This window comes from Caloenas nicobarica, chromosome 8 (genome assembly GCF_036013445.1).
Source record: "Caloenas nicobarica isolate bCalNic1 chromosome 8, bCalNic1.hap1, whole genome shotgun sequence".
NCBI lineage: Eukaryota > Metazoa > Chordata > Aves > Columbiformes > Columbidae > Caloenas > Caloenas nicobarica.
This window is the reverse complement of record NC_088252.1, coordinates 16,936,487-16,961,618: the sequence shown is the minus strand read 5'-3', so window position 1 is coordinate 16,961,618 and position 25,132 is coordinate 16,936,487. Positions and strand designations below refer to the sequence as shown.

The 25,132-nt window shown below is 40.3% G+C and overlaps 1 protein-coding gene across 2 annotated transcripts in view; it reads right to left on the bottom strand.

The window, feature by feature from the left end:
• Positions 1-9,979: 9,979 nt before the first annotated feature.
• Positions 9,980-25,132, bottom strand: part of FNDC3B (fibronectin type III domain containing 3B) — a 197,604-nt gene continuing 182,451 nt past the window's right edge. For both annotated transcript variants that reach the window (XM_065639992.1, XM_065639993.1), the window contains exons 24-26: positions 22,720-22,886; positions 19,323-19,450; positions 9,980-13,424 (exon numbers count right to left, since the gene is read on the bottom strand). In XM_065639992.1, coding sequence (XP_065496064.1) covers positions 13,113-13,424; positions 19,323-19,450; positions 22,720-22,886 — 607 coding nt within the window. In that variant the 3' untranslated portion in view covers positions 9,980-13,112. The remainder of the gene's footprint in view (positions 13,425-19,322; positions 19,451-22,719; positions 22,887-25,132) is intronic.

Genomic DNA, 25,132 nt, shown 5'->3' with positions numbered 1-25,132 from the left:
CACGTGATCTCCAGCAGCAGAGCATCACTTACCAGTATCTCCCAGAGAGCCATAAGGAAAGAGAAAAAGGGTGAAAAACACAAACAGAAATGTTAAAGCTGTATTTTTGTCATCATCTGGATTTGCTGGAAGATGTAACACAGGCAGTTAAAGATTTAAAATAAAATAACTAAACTTTGAGACTATAAAAGGAGAGACACGGTCACAGAGTTTGGCAACACTCAAGTATTATTTTTCTGCTGCTTTTGACCATGTATTTTTTTGCACTGACTTTAGCAGGAGAGCTAGGCTTTACCATTCTTAAAAGGCAAAGCAGCCCAGTTCACCTAAGAGTTTGTGTGACTTCAGTAGCAGCTAATTCAAGCTGAATTTTTCCAGAGTTGACTTTAGTTTTGTTAAGAATTTTGCTAGCATATAACCAGACCCTAGAGAGAAAAAATTGAATTACCTTTTGGAGTAGTAAACATGGAATTTGATACACTTTTCGTAATCCTGATTTTTAAATAAACTAACATTTTTCTCTCAGTGAGAAAAATGATTTATTAAAAAAAAGGGAGAAATAAAATGGATAATTTTTAAAGATGCTAAAAATAAATGATCTTCATGTCATGTCTGAGTAGAAAGGAAACAAACAAAATACTTTCACAGAAGTGGCTTAGAACATGGCTGCACTGAAATATTTTTTTAAAATATATATCAGTGGGACAAGGACAGTGCTGACTTGTCAGGACTGCAGTAATGCTATAAAAATATGGAATGCAGTCTCCCACCAAAGTAATATTTGTGTTTTTACTAGCTAAATCATTTGTACTTGTTCAGCTTGACTGTGAACAACTCAATGCGTTTGAACTTGGAAGCTTTCAATTGTTTCAATATTTGTAACGAGTCTGTGGTTACCTGTTCCTATGCTGTTCACTACTGTACCCCCACAGTGTGCTGAGGACAGATCTCCTGCCTGCAAACCTCCACTTGTTTCTGTTTAAAGCATGTCAGCCAGTTACCAGCACCACATCCCCCCATAAAGCCCGCTGTACAGTTGTACTAGTTCACTGCAGTATTAAATTGAGAACACTTTTAGCCATCACCTGACAAGGTAATAGAAAAATTCTCCATTAAAAGACACAGGTAGACACATTCTCATACTTGATCCATAAAATCTTAAATTAAATTGATTTTTCTAACTTCAGTATGCCACTAAAAGGCAAACCAGAAAACTTTCCATCCTTTATGCTAATAAGTTTGGCTTATATTGCATCTACTGTCACACCAGCACGTAGATTTTGTGGTCCAGCTAATAAGAGCTTTGGAGCGTGAATGTGCAACAGCAGCTTTCTATTTATTTTGTTCTAGTATTTATTACCAGCTGGTCCACAACTGACTCTCCATAATGAATTGTCTGTTCACAGAAGTCCAGCTGTCTTCAAAACCCCGTGATTGCTGATGGGCCATTTTTCACCTGCTACACCTTTAGCTGACTGCTCAGGTATAACTCAAAAGAGATTTTGGCCTCTTCTGTAAATACTGTGTTTTTTACATCACCCAGGGCTTTGCTGGGGCCAGGGGGCTGGTTGCTGCTCCTTGGGGTGGCACCTGAGCCTGTCTCGCCCCCAACCCCAGCACTCGCAGCGGGCACAGGTTTGATGTATGTCAACCTATAAATTAAGGGATAAACAAACAGCAGTTCTCTAGTATCATCTCCCACCTTGTTATCCATTTTGTTCTCTCGCTCATTGATAGACAGGCCTGATGGCAGATGTCACACAACTCAGGGAAACAAGAAATTTGGGAGTCTTGAAAAGATTGTGAAGATGCGAACTCACTACTAACATGTCTGTGTAAATGAACCGATCACACACGTCGTTTCAAATCTCAGCTGTGTCTGTGGTATTAAATGTGAACAGAAAAAGAAATGAAGTGATGAGACCCTTTATAACCGGGACAGTGGCGGTAGAGGAGCTCGTGTGATGGCACCAGGCTGGAGCAGCGGGTGATGGCACCCACGATGGGTGAGCCTGCGCGGGCTTGCTGCCTTCCCTGCCAATAAAACCTGCGTCTCCGTTCTAGGAAGCAATTCTGCAGGGCCAGAATGGTCCCACAGAGATGTTGACCTGGAGAAGAAGCTGCATTGTTGGATTTTACATTTTTTTCTTTTCAAAACGGGCATAGCTAATTCAGTTAGACTTTTGTTTTGTTTTGGGTGTGTGTTTTGTTTGTTTGTTTTAAAACAGAATAACATTAAAGCCCTATGTGGAAGCATTTAATTTCTGCATAGAAACGATAAACATACTAATAATTTCATTCAACCTAACACTTCATCAGGAGAGACTGTAAATTTTAACTATACCGACACTGTGCAATTGCCACAACTTCGTGTATAGAATGGAATGTTAAAATGTTTAATACGGGGTTACAAAAGTCAGAAGGAAGGGGACAGGTTGCTTATTAGGAGCAAGGACAGGCTTCCTTCCTTCTCACTTAAGAAATGGACTTATTTCTGCAAGTCATTGAACATTTGGCCCAATCTAGCCAACTACCCACATTTTTATTAGAGTAGCTACCTTCCTGTGACTCTTGCAGGAAAATATTTCAGATCCAGCTGGGAACATTCAGGCACTTAGTGCATAGCTGTCACTCCTGCAGTTGGCGCTGCACCATCTCTTAGTTTTGCTTCCCCAAAACTAAAACTTTTCTATACAGAAATGCTAAAGCCATTGGAGTCACACTTACTGGTATGTGTTGGCTCTGGGTGGTGAACAGGGTCTGCTTCTTCAGACAGGTACCAGTGCATAATGAACTGGAAAACAAGGAAAAAAAAAAAATCACCTGAGTAACGTTCACTTTGGTATCATAAAATCAACAGTTGCCAGATGCCTCCAGAAAAATGGTACGTATCTCCCCACCAACACTGATGGATGAATCTGGCATTGCTTGCCTCCAGGGTGAGTGCCCAAGTTGTAAGAAATAACTGAACTGATAAAAGTGCAATCAAGATTTAATAGTTCTGAAAGAACACAGGTGTCCCTCCAACCCCAATTTGGGTCTGGACACGGCTTTTGAGATCTGTTTTACATTCACGGGAGACAAGAACCCTTGCAGGAGCTGGGCTGTTCATTAAGTGGGGCAGACAGGAGAGCTCTGCAGGAAGATTTCTTGCAGGCTTTTGAGCCACAGGCTGCATTTCTGGAAACTCTTCCCTGTAGGAACAGACTTTGCCAGTTCTGACTGGAAAAAAAAGAAATATAGGGGCATTATGAGTCAAAATTTTGCTGTATTCTCACTGGACCACGTGTGAGAAGCCTGTATAGGAAATAACTGGAGATTCATTCATTAAACAGCTCAAGCTTTAAATGCTTTTCTGACTCTAGATTTGTATCACAGCTTCACAAATAAACAGGAGCAATTTGGCTGCATTTTATTTCTTGGCAATATGTTAAAGTGGTGATGAAATAGGTCAAAAGTGCTTTACCAGAAAGCTTCACTCATTTTAGAAAAGTACCTTTGATGGAGGCATACACAGGCAGAAAATCATGTCCTATTGTATTTCTTGCCAAAAATAAAATATACTGGAAAAATGGCACTTACATATCAAATTTTCAGTTGACAGATATTCAGCATTTATGTAAGTTTGTGTCCAATGACATTTGCATAAGCAGCAGCTGTTAGATACCTAAATACCCAGGAGAACCTCCTCTCCATCACGGATCTGCAGTGGCCGGGGGTGCTCCCTCTGCATTGCTGCTGGGCCAGGGCAAGGTGTGGGGAAGAGGGAGGGAGGGCGGCTTGAGGAGGTAAATTCTGGCTTGAGAAATAAATTTGGTACAAAAAAAATACACTTAACTCTTCGTATTCCAATGATGCTTGTGTTGTTACCTGCACCTTCCTCACCCCCAGCTGAAAGCATGGCAAGTAGCTTTTACCATCACAGCTTTCAACCAACAATATTAGCCCAATTTTATAAAAAGGGAATTAAAACACTTGGCATTTTACCCCCTTGCTCAGATCACACTGTCTGAGAGCAATGGGGTGCGGACGCGATCACCTCCGCCCAGGCGTTATCCCCTGGGCTGCAGGCTGGTGCGCGCAGCTCTGAGCATCACTTCTGTTTCTAAGCTGTGTCATTGGACTGCCCAGCACAGTAGCCCAATATAAGCGTTATATGGGAAATAAGAAACCTCTGGCTGACACTGCAGCCTCTGGAGAGCTAAGCCAACAGGACCCTGAGCAAGGAAACACAGGCGATGCTGCCAGAGCCCTGCTTCTGTGTCCCTACCCTTGATAACAAGCAGCAAACATGTACCAGGAGCTGAGGCAGCACCTACATCCGCGGCAGGATTCACATCTGCATGTGAGCTCCTGCACCCATCCCTGGGGCTGGGCAGATGCTGGAGCTTCCCAGAAAATCCTCTGGATAATCCACGTGGGTGTATATCCAGCAGATGCAGTTGCAGGAGCTGGCACGTCTTGGGAACATCTGGTCTGATTTACACCATTTTACACTATTTGCTGGAGTTACACACTGCCCAGCTGTAATATGAGCAGTGCCGGAGGAGCTGGAAGCTCACAGGGCATTAACATGAAGTCTCTCTGTTCATTTAGATAGGTCCATCATCCACATAGGGCAGTGGTACAGCGCTCTCCCACTCCAGTCATCTCCTCCCCCCCACACATCCCACCTCATGTACTGCAGCAGACTCCTTCCCAGCTCTGCACGAAGACCAGGAACTTCACAGGAACAAAATAATTTCCTTGCACAGGTGTGCTTGCCAATGGCTTTCCACTCTGAAATATGATTTCTGGTGAGAAACAGGTCAAACCCCCAGGGGTTTTGCTTCATGTCCCATGTCCTCAGCCAAACTTTTACCCCAAGCAGTTTGCTAGATGGTGGGGTCCAGCTTTTCCAGCTCTATCAGATCGTGAAATCACAGTTCCAGTTTTCAGAAGCCCGGCTTCTGCTGTTTAGGGTAAAAAAAACCCAAACCAAAACAAACCAAACAAAAAACCCAACAAAAAACCAAGGCACCAGTATTAGATCATGATTTGTCTTTTACCTCTAAATTGTGATTATGCAAATACTGTGAAAGAGGATGAAGAAAAACACAAATTTAATCCATCTTGTATTAACAAAAGTTTACAGATTTCTGCAGTCACATCTGCTTGCTGTTGCGCCTTAGTACGATTGTCATTTCAGCATACAGCATAGTACATTAGTATTATTAAAAGTAATTGATACACTTGGTGGGCATTCATGGACAGGTACCTGCGTCCTTCACACATGGGGTCAGCTCTAAACAAACATTAATGGGGAGAGCGCTGCCCCAGGACTGCCACTTGCTAGGAGGCTACCAGCTCCTAAATCAGCATCTAAATTGAACGCTGCCCATTGCCAATCTGCTGCTCTCTTGTTCTGTGCACAAATACATCTTTTTGAAAGCCTACAGGCTGCTCCTCTGGCTGTACTTGGAGATGAAACATTTTGCAATGAAGGCAATTTATTGCTCTCCACGCTTCCTTCGTTTCCCTCACTGGGAGCAAAATGAAAGTTTGGTGACGTGTGCGAGTCCGTAAGATAAAATCGCTCTCAGACATAAAGTACCCCGTGCTCAACTTCAGAGGCTGCTCTGTGGGCACAGGAGATGCTCTACCAGGATTTGGGCCCATTTTGAATGCTGCTGGATCAAAAGGGAAGAATGTTACTCCCTTTTCTTTTTTCTCATGTTCGGATTGATTTTCGCATGATTGCAGTGCTGTCCATGAGAAAGAAAAGGCATGGTGATTTCCAAGCCTCTATTCGCATTGCTCATCTCCGCACAGCCTCCTTCCACAAACGACCCAGTGCTGCAAATCACCCTTCAACAGGACAGGCAGGCAGGGAATCTAACACCACGAGCCCTTTCTGCAACACGCCCGCAGCAAGACAGGTTCTAAGGTACAGAGATTTAAATAGCTTTAAGACGCTGATAGGACAAAAGACAGCAAAAACTTGTACTACAAATTCTCACCAAAAGTTAAGCCAATATGCATGATCACACATGGGCATGCATTCTACCCAGTTGATAGCACCTTGGTATTTTTAGCAAGCGGTGACAATGCAATTGATTTTTTGTAAAATTTGCTGTGCTGTACCATGGGCACCAATGTGGGGCTGCAAAAGGTACAATCCTCTGAGCTAGTTTTGATCAGATGCGTAGTTTTGAACCCGCTGAACTACTGTCAGTTTGTGAAGAGGGTGGCCAGGGCAAGGGTTTCTTCGTGCCTTGTCTGGTGCCGCAGCTCTAGTGGAGATGCGCTGGTATGCAGATCATCCCTCAACCAGCGGCTGCCTTTGGTGCTCCCTAAGCATCTCCTGTCTAATGCAAATATACAGGAGGAAACAAAATAATTTCAGATCACAACAGTGGTTGCTTTCTCACCAAAAGCTAACCTGCACTGCTGATGCCACTCGCAGAGCCGCTGTCCTCAGCTGCCCCAGACTCCGACAGTCACCTTGGACCAGATACTCCTGCTGCAGTGTCAAAAACCACAAGAGGTTTGTACTTAGCTGCTTTCTCTTCAGTCTTTGCTGTGCCTCGTGCCTGGTTTCTCACATCTTGGTGTAATTTGGAGTCTGCCATGTAGCCAGAATGCCATTGCCAGAGGCTGTGGTGGGACCTGAATTAAATGTCCCTTCCTGCAAGACGGGCTGACATAAGCCAGAGGAAGGGGCTCACACCATTGCTGCCCAGGCAGGGCTTATTTAGAGAGTAATCAGAGGTTTGTACAGCTATGATGCTTTTGATTTGAAAACACTGAAGTCAATCACATCACACTTTAAACAAGGACATGAGACAGAGCTATGATGTGCAGAAGAAAATGCCCAACACTGGAGAGAAGGCAAAGACAGGAGCGGCAGCACCTTAAGCACTGCGATCCAGAGCAATCACAATTTTAGAGCTACACCTAACACAGTACAAAGTCTGTACAGCAGCACCCTGGGGAACATTCGGCCCTGCTGATTGCAGAGACCCACTTTTTCCCACCCGACACGCTGCAGCGATGGGTGGGCAGCATCCTGCCCGGCGTGTTCCCTGGGACAGTGACGTGTGCCCTGCTGCAGAGCCCTCCGAACCCTGGACACCGCAAACAGTTTCAAGCATTTTGTAAGAAGGGCATTTGAGTTATAAATTAATAAATACAATATTTGCACTGGATTAGGGTGAGTTTCTCAACTCTATTCGTATGTTAATCCTCACAAGACTTCTGCATCCCTACTGTTTGCTCCATTTTATTTGTAGAGAATAATAGCTTTCATATGACACGAAGTGAGAGAGATGAGCTAATAAAATTACCAAGAAATGCCATCCACTGAGCGCACTGACACAAGCAGTTATTTATTAATTGTGCTAGCAGACCTAAAAATAGTTTTGATTGCATGCAATACCATCTACGCCACCAATTAGTACAATAAATACAACTACTCAAACTAATAACAGCACATTCAGCTAAATAACAGCAGATAGCAGGCTAATCCACTGTGTTTGAAAGCATATTGCAAAACCTCCTGTTGTGGTTGTTTTGTTTTTTTTTTTTAATTTTATTTTGCCCAGCCAAGAATCTGTACATTGTGAGAGAGCAATTGTCAAAAGCAGAAACAGGTGCAATCATTTAGAACTTATTAAAGGTAATACCAGTGAAATAGCCCTTTCAAAGGATCTCAGCTGGCTTTTTCTGCTCAGCCATAAAGATATTGAAACAAAACGTCCATATCCTCCTCTCCACTTACTTGTGGGTTCTCATTTCTGAAAAGAATAAGGGATGACATTTACACCGTCACTCCAAGGCAGGTGAATATTAAGGACAAAGAATGTAATTCTAAACCACTTCAACAAATCACAATACATCATGAATTCTGCAATAATTCTATAATTCTAGACAAAGATTTGCAGAGGCAATATGATGTATATATCACATTTCCACAATAATTTCTTTATAACTTTTCTCTAATGCCTTTTGTTGCAAACAGGTCTAACAAAATATCAGGTTCGTGTAGGTGTCATTAATGCTGGGGGAGGAATCACCCCATCTCAAGTCCGTAAATTGCTCAAACATTGCTAAGATCTTGAAGGATACATTTAGGTCTGGCACCAAGTGGGTAAAGATTAGGTTGCAGCTGGAGTTTTCCTTAAAAATATGAACGGGTCTCTTTTTGTACCACACTGGGGCTGTTGAAGAGAACTGTGATTTACATCACTCATTAGAGACGGACACAGACTGGAGCTGCTTCTAATCACCCAACTGGTGTCCTGGCCCACCATGGATGAGCAGTTTGGGCGATGCTGTTTTATACAGCATGCCCTGCAGGCCTCTTAGCTGGAGCTCCCGAAGTATTTAATTTTCAGGAGTATTTTCAAATACCTCTGCTGTGTTTCAAGACAGGAGGGAGCGGCAGGAGAGCCTCGGTCCCCTGATACAGAGGCTGGAGTTCAGACCTACCTCCCTTTCTTTGATACACTGGTTTCTAGTACAGAGACCCCCTTTAAATGGGGCTCAACTCCCCCCCACCAAACCAAACATCCTCCCAACTTGCAACAGTGACAGAAGTCAAAAGCAAAACAAATTTTACCCGTTTTGTTTTTGCACAGGATCTTTGATTACTGAGAAGAGAGAGAATTGCTGCTGCTATAGAAACAGCAGCCACCAACCCAGTGACCACGCTTGGCTGCGGGCAGACCTGGAGATTGCTCAAATTGCAAGATGTGCCATGGTCCACATCCAGCTCCTGTACCAGCCTCAAGGTTGTTTGTAGGGCCGCAAAACTATCTAAAAATATGAGCCCATGCGCTATTTCAGAACTTTTCTAAGCAGATACTTTTCTCCCAACAGGTATCAGCAGGGAAGAGATGTTATTAATAAACAAAATATTGCCCAAACCTGGTTACAACTCACTTTGTTTTTCCTTCTAAAACAAAATCCATCAGAAACTTAGTGCTACTTACCCCATGTCTGCCTAGTTTGGGTGTGGGAAGGAGACCCAGCATCTCTGCACCAAATCTGTGGGATACAACATCACAAAATAACACCCAGAGCTCAAACAGCAAATACCTAAATCCTCCTTCACTCCCACAAGCTTTAACCATCCTCCATCATCTCTGTGGACACGGATGGTAACACCATAAACCAGGGAATATTGAAAAGATCTTTTCCGATATCAAAGCAGCAATTAGTATTCTATAGACAAAAGATTGTTTCGGCAAGCACTCTTTAAATAAATTTTTTAAAAAGTTGACCAACCAAGTGAAAAAAAATAGACTGTATTTCCATAGGAAAAACCCACTCATGTTGCAAATTGGGGTAATTAAATAAATATAATGATGTATTTATGCAGTGATTTGAAGAAAAGCTGTTTAAAGAACAAACATTGAAGTGTTTGCCAAGAAACATGTATACATGGTAGATCAATTCTGATTAGTAATTGAATTTATTGCACATAATTAAGAAATAAGTGAAAAGTTCTGATATTTCAAGTGTTTAATTACAAAGAGATAACAAATCTAGGTATATTTTTACCATCCTTAAATGTTCACTCAGGCTATTTAAAAGAACCGATTAAAACACCAAGAAAACCTGACTTCAGGATTATTTCTATAAGCCTTTGCTGACTGTAAGCCGGCCCTGCCAAGGGAAGCCAAGTGCAGGGCAGCAGTCAGAGCTCAGTGCTGCAGCTGGTGCTGTCTGACACTTAAGCCTAAGCTCAGTCTTAGAAAAGATAATGCCATAAGCTGCTGAAGTGCACCAACACACACTTCATGAATAACCCCAAACCATTCCAATTACAAATGAGAAACAAGCCGAGTTAAAACCTGGGGTCTCACTCCTGCTTCAGGCTGCGGCAACACCCGACCTGCCCAAAAGGGGCCACGTGAACACAATCAAGAAACTCTCGGTAATATCAGAAAGAATTAAAACATTTATTGGGCATAAATATATTACATATACACTACAGATACAGTTAAGTCTTACATACATAGCGTAGTATTTGCAAAATCTATACATTAAAATTGATATGGCAGTTTTAATACAATGCATATGAAATAGTCTAAAATTTACAATACAAGAAAACTTATGATTTTTTTTTTTTAAGTTGAAAAGCTTGGAATGTATGTTCCCACAGTGAGGTAAAAACTTTTTTTTTTTCAATTTAAAGAACTGTGCAAGGAAAAGGTTCATACACATTCAGTTAGGGCACTTTTCAATCATGACACTGAATACTGAGCTACTGTAGCCAACAAACAGGATTAGAAAACATTTCAAGTTCATAAAGGAAAAGGCAGAACAATATAAAAACATCTCTCTCGTTCCTTAAGGGTTTTAAATATTTAGTGTTTAATTCTACCTTTTTTTATGTTGTTCATAATTTCTTTGAGAGCAGAAATTCAATGCCGGCTATTACATTTATATCAAAGGATATAAAGGATATAAAGATGTACGGGAAAAGACAAGGCATCAGCAAACAGCGGCTCTGTGATGATGGAAATCAAACCAGGAATGGTTTAAACATCTGTGATGCTTTATTTTCTTTGTTAATATATGAATGACAATCACTATGGCAGAATATACAAACTAAAGGAATGGCAAATTACCTTGTTTAGGGCCTGTCCCAACTCCTACAGAACACTTGCTGGGATAACCTCAGGGCTGGGCTGGGTGTTCTCCTTACCGTGATTAGAAGGGACACCAAACAAATTAGCAACGACAGAAATGCTTCCAGTGTAACCAACTGCTTTTCTCTACACTTCTGCTTGCTGCTTTTAGTATCATTTGTATTTCAAACTTTCAAAATTGATCAAATAATCTAAAGCAAGGTGGGGGTTTTTTCTTTTTTTAAAAAATTATTATTATTTTTTTTAAAAAAGGTGTCAAGCTTGGATTTCATAGCAGCACTGCTGAAACGATATTCCAAAAATTAAAAAAAAAAAGGGAATCTATTCAAATTTCTGGGTTTCCAAACTAGCGGTCTTTTCATTGTTTCAAAAAATACACTCTCTTCCCCTCAATTGAAAACAGCTGTATACGCTTTGCTCACAAAATACAGATGCAAGGTCACAAAGTTTCATATCACAAATGAATTTAAATAAGATGTAAATAAATTTGACAAGCCATGACTTTGGCAAAACCAAAAAAATATATTTAGCTCAATGCCATTAGTTTGCAAGGCTAAATTAAACTAATCATAGTCAATAACAAAATACAGAACATTTCTAATATTTGCTACATCTAGAGAGGCACACAGAATAATTCATTGATCTTAGCACTTTCTTTCCAGAGATGATTATGTTTTTGGATACATGTAAACGTTTGAATCACTGATAATGTTTTTTTGGCATTTAATGTACTAGATGCTCCCATCTTCAAAAACACAAGAAAATGTAAGAAGATTAATAATACTAGGAATGCTGCCAGGTAAAAAGTTGACCTAAAGTACAACAGTATAAAACAGACAAAATATAACATGCTACGGGTAGGGTAGGGAGAGGGATTAGTACATAAGTACACTTTTTATTTTTTATTTTTAACAATAAATAAAAGATTGCACTGTAATTGGTAATTAAAGTACTGTATGCAGTATATAGTATAAATAAACCTAAAACAAAAATAATGTTGTTTTTTCCCCATTACTTTGGTTAAGGGACTATAATGCTAGTACAAGACACTGAATCTTAGACGATGGAGACAGAGCACAAAATAGCTAGAACAAAAGCAAAACCAAGTAGCAAAAATATACAAAAATGAGAAGCAGGGAAATACACTGTGTCTGTTGCACCCTTTTGGAATCTATTTGCACCTCCAGCTCACTTATGTCCCTGAGGTACTCGCACAATGGTGACTTAATATAAATAATCCAATGACTCAAGAGTTAAAAATCTATTATCTTGATGGATTAAAATGTGTTTGGGGGAAGGGGCAGGAGGAGGGAGGAACTCCCATCAGAGCAAGGACTATGCCTCTGCAGGACTCTCATCTGAATTTTGCCATGTACCAAGTAATTTCAATTAGCCCTGTGGTAAGAATAGCACAGACACCCAATTAAGGCATTTAAAATAAACAGATCTCATTTCTGATACCTCCAAGAGAGTTCCATGAAACGAATACCCCTCCAAAAATAATAAAAAAGATTAACTGACTTAAATTTGCTTACATCGAATGTAATTCACCTAATTCAGTAGAGGCAGTAAGCTGTCACCAGCTCTAATCATATAAATCCGGCTGAATATAATAGAATAATATCTAGTATTAGATTAGGAATAGTTATATACAGTGACAAACAGACAAGTTAAAGCAGCTTTTAAATAGCTGAACATGGGAATAACTAACTATTGCACAATGCCCTCTTAATTAAAATTACTGCTAGTAATCAAAATGGTAAAAAAATCTATAATGCTTCATAATTTATATGCAGTTTGGTTATTTGATTTCTTATACAGGCAGTTTATCGTGTTGTAACTGTAAAAATAACATAATTAAGGTTTTTTGACTGCAGGATATTGTTCCGATTTAAATGCACTAAACGGTTAAAATAACAACGTTACATTTTATCTTGAAAAAACTGGGGCAAATGTAGTGAACAATTCATAGGCAACACTGCTAATACTGTTCAAGGAAAATCTGGTACTGTTGACTAACACTGTGTTCTAGTCTTACCACTATACACACTTGTGACTAATGTTTAGGAGGAAAAAGAAGAGACAAAAAAAGTGACTCATGATTAAAATTTCCTAAATAGTAAGATAAAACAAGAGACTGTAAAAACTTCAGTGAAAAACACCCCAAATCAACATTGAAAAGGCAAATTGGTGACAATTTTGAAACTGTGAAGGAAGGAGAAAAAAAAAAAAAAAAAGTCTTGCTTTTGGTATCTGGTTTGCTTGTTTCTCCAGTTTGACCACTTCCTAGTTTTGAATTTCAAAAAGGTGCATCAAAACACTGATTTATCTTTCTTCAAGCTAGAACTGTAAAAACAAGAGAAGTATATAAAATGCATGGTAGAACAAAAGGATTTAAAAAAAATATCTGAATAAATGTGTGGATTATAATGCGTAGCATTAGTTAAATTTGTATCTTAAACTTCATTGAATTCTCTACTTCATAAAGAAGTATTGTAATATACAGGCAAACATAATTGACAAACTTGCAAAGCCAAGAACAAGGAGGGCTGCAAACTGTTCATCAGTAGGAATCATGCTCTTCATCTTCGGATCATCTAGGCTTCCTGTTTCTCCTGCGAGCATGATCTCATTTCGCTGAAGCATAAAGGCAACGGAGGGGCTGAAAGGTCCACTAAGTTCCTGTGAGGTATCCAAGCACCGGCGGCAGACGCATACGCGAAACCGATAGTCTGTGTTGACTTGAAGGCCTGAGATGTGGAACGTGGTCTCTTCTCCCTTGTACACCTTCAAAACAAACCAGCAAACATGGTCAAACACAAAGAGCAAGACAACCTCCTCCTTCCATAGCATCAAACAATTCAAAAACATAACATGTTAGATTTTGCAAGGATTTGGGCCAGAAAGTTAGGTGAAGCCTGAGTCTCCTAAGGAAACACTTCTGCAGATCTCAAGGGATGGAACTCACTAGGTCAATGCAAGTTTTGGAGAAACAGAGGCATGTGGAAGACTATCTAAGAGATGTCCCACTGTGACAGGTCTCAAGACAGTGTTCAACAGAGTCAATGCACACAAGGATAGCCAAGATTTCAGCCAATATATCAACCATAAGACATACTCATCTTTTGTCGGTGTGATAAATACTACAAACATGTTTCCATACTCTTAAAAATGGGACTATATGACTAAAACATATCTAAGACATAAGCACTGTGTTTGGCCCCAAAAGGAAGAAAATCTGCAAACTAAGGTTATTGGAAGACATTCACTGTATAATCGTAAAATTGGTTACATATATTATTTTAATGTACTTTCCTCACATTCCTCTCAAGAGTCAGCAATTTCGCCACAAATTACACTTTCAGATTGTGGAAACAATAAAATATTAAGGTATAAAAAAGCTCCTCTCAGTTGCATTGTATTTGGTTCTTTAGCAATCCAAACCCATTAGATACTTATGTTAATCAAATGTATTATAGGTACTGCATGACTCAGAGCATGAGTCACAATACGAGAAGGAAAACAGAGAATTGAAGATCTGAGAGACGGTTTTGCGACTTAAATGGAAAAAGACCACTGGAAACATTTACGAACTCTGAAAACAAATAACGAGTCAACAATTTATATAAGAGAGGGTTGTTGAAACAGGTATTTTATGAAATCAAAAACGTGTCAAAGTGCCTGTATCTGCTGGAAAAAAAAAAAAATCCTGAATTTCAGCTACTTCTTCTTTTGCTCATGCAGCTGGTTTCCTTCTCCTGCTGGCGGGACCAGAAGGCTGAGAGCATCGCTGCCCTCCCAGAGGTAAAAACCACTTAGGGAAAGGGTAACAAGAGCTAAATTAAACCTGAGCCAAGAGAGGACTTCTTGAGTGCTACTCCAGAGTAAGAAATAGAGGAGGAAAAAGAATAGACGTGCTCAGATAAATACCGCTTAGAAGTCCAGCTTTCCTGCCCATGCTCGCTCCTGAAACTCATCCCTCTGTTAGGAAGGTGGCTGCTGATTGCTTGCGAAGGTCTAGGACAAGATTTAAGGTTTTCCTTTCATTCATTCTCTCCCCTCCTTTTCAACTTTCACAGGTTTTCCTAATATAGTTTGAATGATGGTGACTGAGTTTCCAGACTAAAGTAGAAGTCCTCTAACTGGCTCCTGTTTCTTGGCCCAGAGGCATAAATCAAGCAGCAATGTTTAAATAAAATTGTTACCTTCCTCGAGTATGCTCAACAGTCATGTGAAGTTCACTTGAGCTCAGGTGACAGGAATACAATAAATTTGTACCATAAATCTCCGTGATTAACCACAGACATGCACTGTTGCCTTTCTTGTCGTCTTTGCTTGTCTTCCCAATGCCAATGAGAAGTGAGTCACTAAGTTACAGTAATACAGTAATTTCATGGAAAACAAAACTGCAAGTGCTGCAGTGGTCCACAGAAATAATACAAAGGTTCAAATATCTGTTTGCAGTTCCTCATCCCAAGAACGGCTCTGCTACTCTACTTTCCAATGGCAATTCCATTTTTAACACCCAACTGTTGAGGGCAACGGTCCTCCACTTTCTCCATCATCGATGCTACATCCTCTAGGTGGTTAATACTTCAGTTTACTCCCAAATATAAATGACCATGCATAGAAAAGATGCAGGCGTTTGGCATGTAAATGTAGGTTCAGCAAATAGTTAAAAAATGATGTGTTCTTCCACAGGACCAGAGTCAGGATTATTCTACTTTGAAGACCTACCTAACTCCTATTTCTTTAGATTCTGAGACAGTGTAACTCAAAGCATCTATCCTTTCAAAACAGATGTAAGCAAGGTATGTTTTCTGGTGCTGTTGTAATTATTAATTTCATTTCAAAATGTATAATCAGAGGAGCTCTACGTGCCTTTGGCATAACTGAACCTTTGCAACCAATATGACCACTTCTAAAACAAAATAAAAATCCAGTAAAATCGAAATAACGACATTTAAGAAAAATTTTACAATCTAAGCTTCATAAATTACATTTAATAGACACTAGGTATGAGATATATACAACCTGTCTCTGCATTGGAAAAACTTGTCCAGTTAAACCGTTTTTTACTTGTTTTGTTCTGTCGGGGTGGTGAATACCAGTGTAACTGGAAGCTAAGTTTGGCTAAGTCAAGGACTAGTATCTTCATTACGGTCTAATAAGTAGAGATGATCAAGTTCACTCAAGCCAGCTGTCTATAGCACTTCTCAGAAAAAGGCCAGACAGTCAAGTAAGAGAGGAGGGCATCTTCAAAGAAAGTTTGAAAAATAGTCAAATTACACTAAACATGAGAATTAAAATTCACTTTATAATGATAAAGACAAAACGTTTCCTGCACTAGAACTAGGAAGGTGGTGGAAACTCTCCTGCTTTCAATGCTTGAATGAGTATTTAGCACGAGCGGACCTATGTGCTTTCTCTGCAACAGGCAAAAAAATTCTTGTGCTTAAATATTGTTCACTTGTGGCAGTAGCTTCTGTATCGTCCCCAGCTGCCTGCAGGGAGCACCCAGCGACAAGACGGGTTCCAGCTCCGTTTTGCCTCCAACAGTGTCTGCAGGACCAGGCTAAGCCAACATGGGATGTCCTCAGCACAGAGATACACCCTTGCCTGGGAACATGGTTACACTCTGCGAATGGACTTCACGTAGGCAGAGTAAAAAAATTCATCTGACAATTATGTATTAGGTCTTTAAATCTGCTAAAAAAATATTAAACCAAATATGACTGTATAAAGCAGCATACTTTTTATGTGTATCACATTTTGCCTTGGTGGCCAACAAGTCAAAGTAAAGTGGCTATCCAATTTATCACTTTTAGTTCCTAAATACAGCTTTTCTGCTTAGGTGCCTGAGAACATAATAAAAACATGATGAGTTTTTTGCCTGGCTCCCTCCATGAAAGTATCATCACAAGTAATAAACTGCCACTGAAGCGTCTTACGGCATTTGATGCTATTGATCAAGCCAGACAGCTCGGAGAATTCCTGTAGGCAAGTATTTCTCAATTTCACCAGTGTCATTAAGTAATTCCAAATCCCCTCTATCTTTTCCAAATAATAAAAGTGACAGCCACAATTGCCCTGTAAGTGACACACTGGAAAGTTTAAGATAACCCTACCTGGTTGTTGCATTCCACTGCAATGACCAGTGGATTTAATAATTAATAAAAGCCTATTTTGCATGGTGATAAGATCAAGAATCAGAGACTGGTTACAATCTATTTAGAACACATGCCCACTTGAAAGGTTTAATTTCTTCTAATTCATCTGACAGATTTCTCTGTAAGAAACTTGTTATTGTTTTAACCAGACTCAAAACTAGATGAAACTGTTCAAGGCCTTGCTTTGAATAGTTGCCTTTAAACTGCTCCAAATAATGTGATCTATTGAGCGCATTACAGATTTGTAACAGCGAAGCAGCTTTATGTGTTCATTAGTTGAAAAGTTTCAATTTTAAGGTAATTTTAAAACAGGATTTTTATTCTATGAAACTCTTCTCATCTGCATTTGGGCAGACGTGACGGAACAGAGAGAACCCTCCTGGAGGGTGAGCAAAGGTGAAAGCACCTGAGGATGAGCAACCCTACACGTGATATAAGGTCCTGCATAGCCCATAAATAGCTTGAAATAGGTATTTGTTGCATTTATTTCCATGCCAGTGTGACATAAAAAAAATACTTCATGCAGCTATTTTGCTCCTTCTTATCCACCTATACTATCCCTGGTTCATGCAAAGTACAGTAACGACTGCTGTAGAAACTCCAGTCGCTTATGACACTGTTCCTTCTCATGGGTGTATTTAATAGCCTGAAAATCTACAATATTATTCATTTGTGCAACCCTTTAAAACAATTTGCAAAACTTTTCTAATATAATATGGCCCCTGAGATACATATGCTGAATATATATGTCACTTGCAGGGAACGAAACAGATTTAAAAGTAAATTTAGGAGCTAGACTTAAAACATAATAAACATATGACTAAAATTACTTTTCAGCTAAAGAGTAGCAAGTGATCACATGCATGCCACAGCAAAGGTGAAGTGAAATGCATCGGCCAGAAAAATCACTGAAAGATGTTTATGTATTTTATCTCCTATTTATATAATAGGAGCTATGAGCACGCATACAGCTCCTGCAGCTCAGGTCATGAGCAGTAAGTCCATGATGTGCCCCAGGGCGAGAAGACACCCCCATCTGTGACGAAGAGAAATCATTTTCATTAGTGAAACTGATTTCTGAGGCTGTGAAACAGCAGAACTCTCTCTGTTTCCCACAGCCGGTTATCAGCCAGCCCGACTACACAAGTCACAGTGTCAGCTTTGAGCATCCCAGCCAGGAGCTGCTTCTGGTGAGTCACTTGTGAAAAACTCAAGCAAAACACCCCTCAGCAGGGTCATGCTTCATGAGAAATGAAGACTTCCAACTTTAGACCCTGAAGGTACTTTTTATTCCCTTTATTGCTGAGCTTTTTCATACCACAATTTCTTGACTGCAAGGATTAAGCCATCACCTACCTTAAAGGAACATGAAGCCTGCCCACTTCTCCCCAAGGACATCCAGAACATCTGAAGCACTGAAGCTAAGCTCAGGAAAGCTGTACGCGGATAGTACACATCAAGGCTACTTTGTAAATCAGGCAACAGCAAAATGGGTCCACTTATCCACTTACCACTGACGTATACAGAGGTTTTATTACCTGTACTAGCACCAAAGATGTTTCCCGACAAAAACAATAGTTAGGTTTCTGAATCTTTAGCACCCACACGAATTGTCTTGCATTTATTTATGTTATTTTTGATAATTCATTCATTCGCAGTAACACTCAAAAATAGACTGAAGAAGAGCAAAGACAGTTGGAAAGTACTACCTTACATTTTTAAGAATTCAATTTAAGGTTCAACATATCTCATGCCCATATCTGGACTTATTTGGAATGGCAATGAAAGAAAGGACAGGGAGAGGAGAGGGCACAAATGAAGCGCACTGTAGATCACACCGTCAGAGGTGTGACAGGTGAAATAAAAGATCTAGCTGTGAACGAGGTGTTCTGTTTCAGGTGCTCTGGGGAAACGTCCCCATGTGACCTCTAATCACGATAGACAAGGAAAAAAGAATCAGCCGTATTTCATTCACTTTGTTTCCACGGCACAAGAACAGACACAGTTTTTTGTAGGGCAGCTGATATGTAGTAGTTACACATCTGTGCATCCAAACCTTAGACAGGGATGGGATGGCTGAACAAACCAATTAAAAGTTGGGTACTTGACTGAAATCCTTGATGGATGGACTTGGGATTGGCTTAGTGAACAAAGATGATAGATAATCTGCCTACTTCATCTTCTCATCTTCAGACAATGGTTAGCACCAGCCAGTTGGGAAGAAAGCGTGGGTGGACAGAACTGTAACTTTTCAAAGGTTAGTTCAGTTAGAAATAGTGATTAACTATGGACAGAATGCACATCACTCCATTAAGATGAGGATGTTCTATATACTCCCTGGAGGAAAACCCAACCTATTACAGCCTTTGTTTTTGACTCGGTGTTTACCATAGTTCATGACACGCCACCATAGGCTGCAATTCAATACAGCAGAAAGAAGCAGCACAGACAGTGTTCAAAAACATTTCCATTATATCATCAATTTAGCACTATTAAAATGAAACTGTTTTCCTACCTGCTTGTATTCAGATTCTCTCCCAACCAGTACCTGCAGAACGTAACTAACAGGATCTCCCTTGATGGATGGGATCATTTCCCAGGTAATTTCACAGGCGTTTCCTCCCAACTGTGTCACTCGAGGGGCTACAATAAAATTAGATGTGTTAACCTTTAATTAAAGACTGCATTGAAATCTTGTTCATTTTATGCACATTGTAATATATATGAGAACATTTTTAAAAGAGAACTTCGGGACATCACAGGGCTAGTAGCACATAATCTGGACTCTATCTATGTGGCTAAAAATCAAATTGCTATCACCACTGGATGAAAGAAGTAAAACTGTGCTGGATTTTTAAGGCACTCAAAAGTCACATTTATTTCAGGACAGTCTTGTGTGATTAAGCAGTTCAGGATTCTTGTGGTATTAAACAATAACAACTGCTGCTCATAGAAACTGGGGTGAAATTTAGAGCTGATTAACAAGCTCCGGAGAAATTTAATGTAGAACCCAGATCATTTCCTCAAGACAGCGAGCTGTTAGAGCATCTCTCATCTATCTGCTGTATGAGCCACTAGAAAGCGGAAGCGGATGTGGTAAAAAACTCCGAACTTTTGCAATTCAATGGCAATTGTGTACTGATCTTTTCAAAGCAGAAGCCAACGCACGAATTACGCTGGCACAAATAAAAGCAGTAATTGCCTGAAGTTCTGAGCAAACACCTGTGCCAGTGGAGACGCCTGCATTTTCCTCCCATGCTATGCATCATTGAAAAAGAGAAGTAGTATCATACACTTCATTCAGGAAAAACAGGAGGACAAATGTGAGAAGGGAAGCTAATAATCTTCTGTATCAGAGATGAAGTCCAACCAAAGAAGCAAAAGTACAAGCATAACTTTAAAGACTTGGACTGGTATCTAATTCTGAGCCTGACATTCAGGTGGTCAGACCTGCTGTTTCTAGGCAGGCTTAGACTAGAGATTCCACCAAAACTCTACAGAAAACCAATTTTCCAGCTGTTACAATGCTGCTGTCCTTGGGAGAGGATCTCTCACCAGCTGAAAGCCAAAAGTCACTGAACTATGCCCAACAGCAAGCTCGCAGGTGAGCCGAGCAGCACGTTTATATGTACAACTAAGCATCTGTCACAGGAAGGCATCAAAACAACTTCAGCAGCACCAGGGTCCACCCGCCTCTTGATCAGGCAGAGCAAGCAAGCATATGAGCAAAACCAAACCAACCAAACAAAAAGAATCAGAGAGAAAAAACACAGTGCTAAACACTTTACCAAGCATTTAACATGTGCACGTGCAAGCACGTGAGCTTGTTAAAGGCAATACAGACTCCCAGCCCTACGAAAACAGACAACAGGAGAGTCTAGCAAAGAAACAGATGCTGCTGCTGCATACATTACATGAATTTAGACTAATTTGTCGCCACCCAAGGGGAATACAGGAATCATACGTGGACCCAAATGTAATCAATATCCATTTGGTTCCCTCTGCACATCTGCCTGTTTTGAGAGACTGATAATAGATGCCTTAATCTCAGCTGACAACATTCTCAATTATCTTCCCTGCTCCTTCCATCCCTCACCCTGACACACGTGTTTTCTAAGTGTCAGACAAAAATCTGTCATTAACTATAATGCTGTTTTAGGGTTGGCATCACTAAGTGGGTAACTGGGATACTCTATAGGAGAATAAACAAGTGCTTCTGATACATGAAGAAGTGTACTAAGTTTATCATCTACATTCCTTTGTATTGCTCTGAACGTGGAAGGGAACCAACACCATCATTTTGCCTCAACAGATCTCTTTTCCCTATAGCATTACTTCCCCACAGCTCTGCTCACCAGCGCAGTTTTCGTTGTGCCCTTTTCTCTGTAAAAGCTGGTATTTTGTCATGTACCTGTGGTCCCAGCCCACGCACAACCCGGTATTTCCACCATATCTTAACTGCTTGACTTTCAGTCCAGAGCATGAGTCATATTTAACAGGAACTAAACCAGCAGGCAGGGAGTTCAAAACAAAAACCTAGGTGAGATCCCAATTTAATAAAATGGATTTCTATCTAACAAAATGAAAAAGTGACTACAACACATGCTGGCATCCCTTTGCTAGTTTTATCCACTTAGAGCAGCTGAGACAAGCAACGGCAACACGGACTCTGCATCCACGAGCGACGGGCGCCTGTGCCCCGGCACTCGGACAACGTGGAGATGCTGAAGCTGCGAAGCACATCGTCCCCGCTACCCTCACCTACGCTAGCCTGGTCCATCCAGCGGGAGCTCCCTTCACTTTGCTGGGTGGCATATCTTAGGAATCAGGATAATTCACTGATGGGTATTTTTACCCTTGAACTTGACACTAAATACATACAGATATCTCCTTCCCGAAACAGCACTGAGGCAAATGCCAAAACCCAGGGGATATCCAGATAAAAACAAAGGTGGGATTCTCACATACACTGATTTTAGGGTAGTGAAGCCAATCTCCTGATGTTCTCTCTGTGCTTGAGACTTGTTCTTGCTGGGTGTGATTCAGAGCAGCCAACCCAGGGACAAGGGAACTTACACCCCAGCAGTGTTTTCCCCCCTCTAAATCTTTGATCATGAATGGTATGAAATCACCAAAGCCAGATTTTAAATACAGCTGAACAAATGAAACCTCTGACAACCTAACAGCTGCTGTTCCTCACAGTAAATGGTACTGCTTGGCAAAGGAGTTTTAAGCATGCAGAAGAAAACGGTGCATCTGATTTCAGCTCAGTTTATCTTGCAGCCGATACAGCGAATCTGCTGCCTTTGTAACAGTTCTCCTTGGAAGGAAGGAGCAAAATTACTTTGGCCAAAACATACACAGTTAAAGACTTTTCATTATAAAACTTAATTTAATTAGGCCTTTTGTTCTTCTAGAGGAACATGTGCTGAGTAAGAATCTAATGCTTTATGTATGTGAAAGATCATTATTAATTTTATATATTAAAGGAAAAATAAACTCTGAAGTGCTAAGCTGAACATCACCTACACAACTTAAAAAAACCTGCAACTTTACTAATGCCTAAGTTGGTATGTACACATATATACTAAAGCTGTTACATCCCTTACTGGAGTGCTGCAGTATCCAGAGCAACCCCTTGGTAACCATTATTGTTAGCAGTAGCATTTTAACAGTTTATGTACAACAACAGTGGTTGGTATCATATCTATATTGTTCATATGTTTTTTGGGTGATAATTTAGCTTCCCACCATAATGTAACTAATTTCACAATTCACAAAAATGTACAAGCAGCACAAACTTATTTCATACTTATGTAAATTCTTACAAACTCACTGCATACTTACCAATTACTTAAATAATTACATGTTACTTATGCATATGTAAAAAAAAAAAAAAAAGTATGACATACCTTTGATTGCAGGTGGGACTGACTTAGTTGTGCAGAAAGTACAGACTTCTGAGAAAGGTCCCTCCCCGGCATCATTGACCGCCTGTATCCTGAATGAGTAACAAGTGGATTCTGTCAGCCTCTGTATCTTGTACGTGTGACTTGGTCCCCTATAAATGGGAATAAACCTGGAAACAATAAAAACGAGAACATGTAATTAGACTGGAGTGGCACTGATGCTTCTGGCTATTACACATATCAGCACAAGGTATCCGTATTCGGAAAACTGGCACAATGTGCTCTGCAGAGCTGTTAAAGGCTAGTATAAAAATGACACGTTATTAACACACTAACAATGGTTAGCAGGTTAGGGAACGCAGAAGTTCATTGTCCCTTTGGCAACTACTACTTACCTTGCAAAATGGTTATGAGAATTATCAGGAAAAACATCTGTCAATGCATTTCCTACTAACTGGCAATCAAAACTGGCTCAACCCATGTTCTGCTACAACACACTGTGTGCAGGGCTGGTTTAAAAGTATATTTAACAGCAGATTAATACTTTGAATATTTTATTGCTTGATTTGGACTGTATTCACACATTAAGACCCAAAGACCACATCTTACACTCACCATGCCATCTTAAGCCAGAGTAACTCTATTTAAATCAGAACATACGGATTGCACAATACATGTGTAATGTATTACACACTTCCCAGTTTTGAAGAGTTTACAGACTGAAGACAGCCAAACAGCAGAGATGGAAACAAATTCAGAGAGAATACGTGAGGGAGACAAGGAGGATGGAAAAGGACGGCAGCCCAGGAGCTCTGCTCGTGTGCAGGCTGAGAACGAGACACGGCACTAAAGAAGCAACTTCCAGAATAATTCCACTGGCAACACCAAACATCAGCACACACAAACACATCCAACAATGTAATGCAAAACAAAATCAATGTCAATTAATCTAGAAATAAAAAAAAAGGAAAAAGAAAAGAAAGAAGAAGAAAGAAAAAAAAGGGGAAGGGAAGCGAAGGGAAGCGAAGGGAAGCGAAGGGAAGCGAAGGGAAGCGAAGGGAAGCGAAGGGAAGCGAAGGGAAGCGAAGGGAAGCGAAGGGAAGCGAAGGGAAGCGAAGGGAAGCGAAGGGAAAAGGTACAGGTTCCTAGAGAGAATCTAACTTCTGTTTCAATTGTTCTACTCAGATAAATGCTTTTCGGTAATAGTCATATGTTAGCCACCAATTTCTAACAGATCCTGAGCCCTGGGTGCAGAGCAGAATGAGAGTGAAGCACCCAGTGTCTGGAATCAACCTGCTTCGTCCCCACTGGGGAAACAAGGTCTTGCAATAGTTCTGAATCTGGAGAACATAAAATTCACTGTCTAGGATCACACAGGTTTTTTTTTTTTAATGATCTAGTACACTTTGTCAAATATCTTAACCATTTCAGCCAATTTGAAATTACCAGGAAGCCAAGAAAGAGACTTGGTTTTGACTTGTCAATCTAGGTGCTTGCTTTGTCCTGGATAATAAGTCCTTTGGCTTCGCATGAGACAGTATAACCAATTTGAGCATTTCAAAGAAACCAGGTCTGTCATTAGCTCTCAGGGACAGAAATCAATTCATATTACATTATGACTGAAATCCACAGAAGTACAAACAGAGAGATCAAGAATCATCTGTAATAAAAAGAAATGTTCTGGTAATTTAAATTGCTGGAAATGTACTCTGAGGACTAATGCGACTTCCTACACCCACAGAGTTTTAGTGAGCCCCTCACCTTGGTTGGAAATCAAAGATCTATGGCCACAAGTTTAAGAGGAGATTTTAGAAACAATTTCCAAAGAAGATTTTTTTTTTTTCACCCTAACGCTTACACAGTTTTAAAGACTGACTGCTACTCCATATTTTTGAGGCTCACATAAGCAGCTATGGCACATTTCAAAAGTCTACCACAGACCTGTTCTCATGGAATAAAATTTCTTGGGTTTCACTGCATGACGAACAAAGCACACATATTTAGGACAGCACTAAGACTGAAAAGACAAGATTACTACGTCTCTCCCTTTCCAGTTCTTGTAGCTCTATCAGGCAGCTGGCTCAGAAACCACTGCAGTACTCACAGAAGTGTCGAGACTTGTCTCTGACCCCGATCCAAGGGGAACAGACAGCAAAAAAAAGATGCAATGCAGTATTTTAGACTAATGCCCTCTTTCTAGTCCTCAGTGGAGCAAGGTGAGCAAGGGAGGATAAATACACCTTAGCAGCTACCACACAAGCACACCCATACCCCAGTCTGGGCTTATGGTACACTTGGTAGGCGTATTTATATGGTGAATACCAATGCCTCAGTCCTGAAATTACACTTTCACCTTTTGAGTATGATTAACGTTACATAACATAGAAAAAGTGATCTGGGAAAACACTTGAGCTCC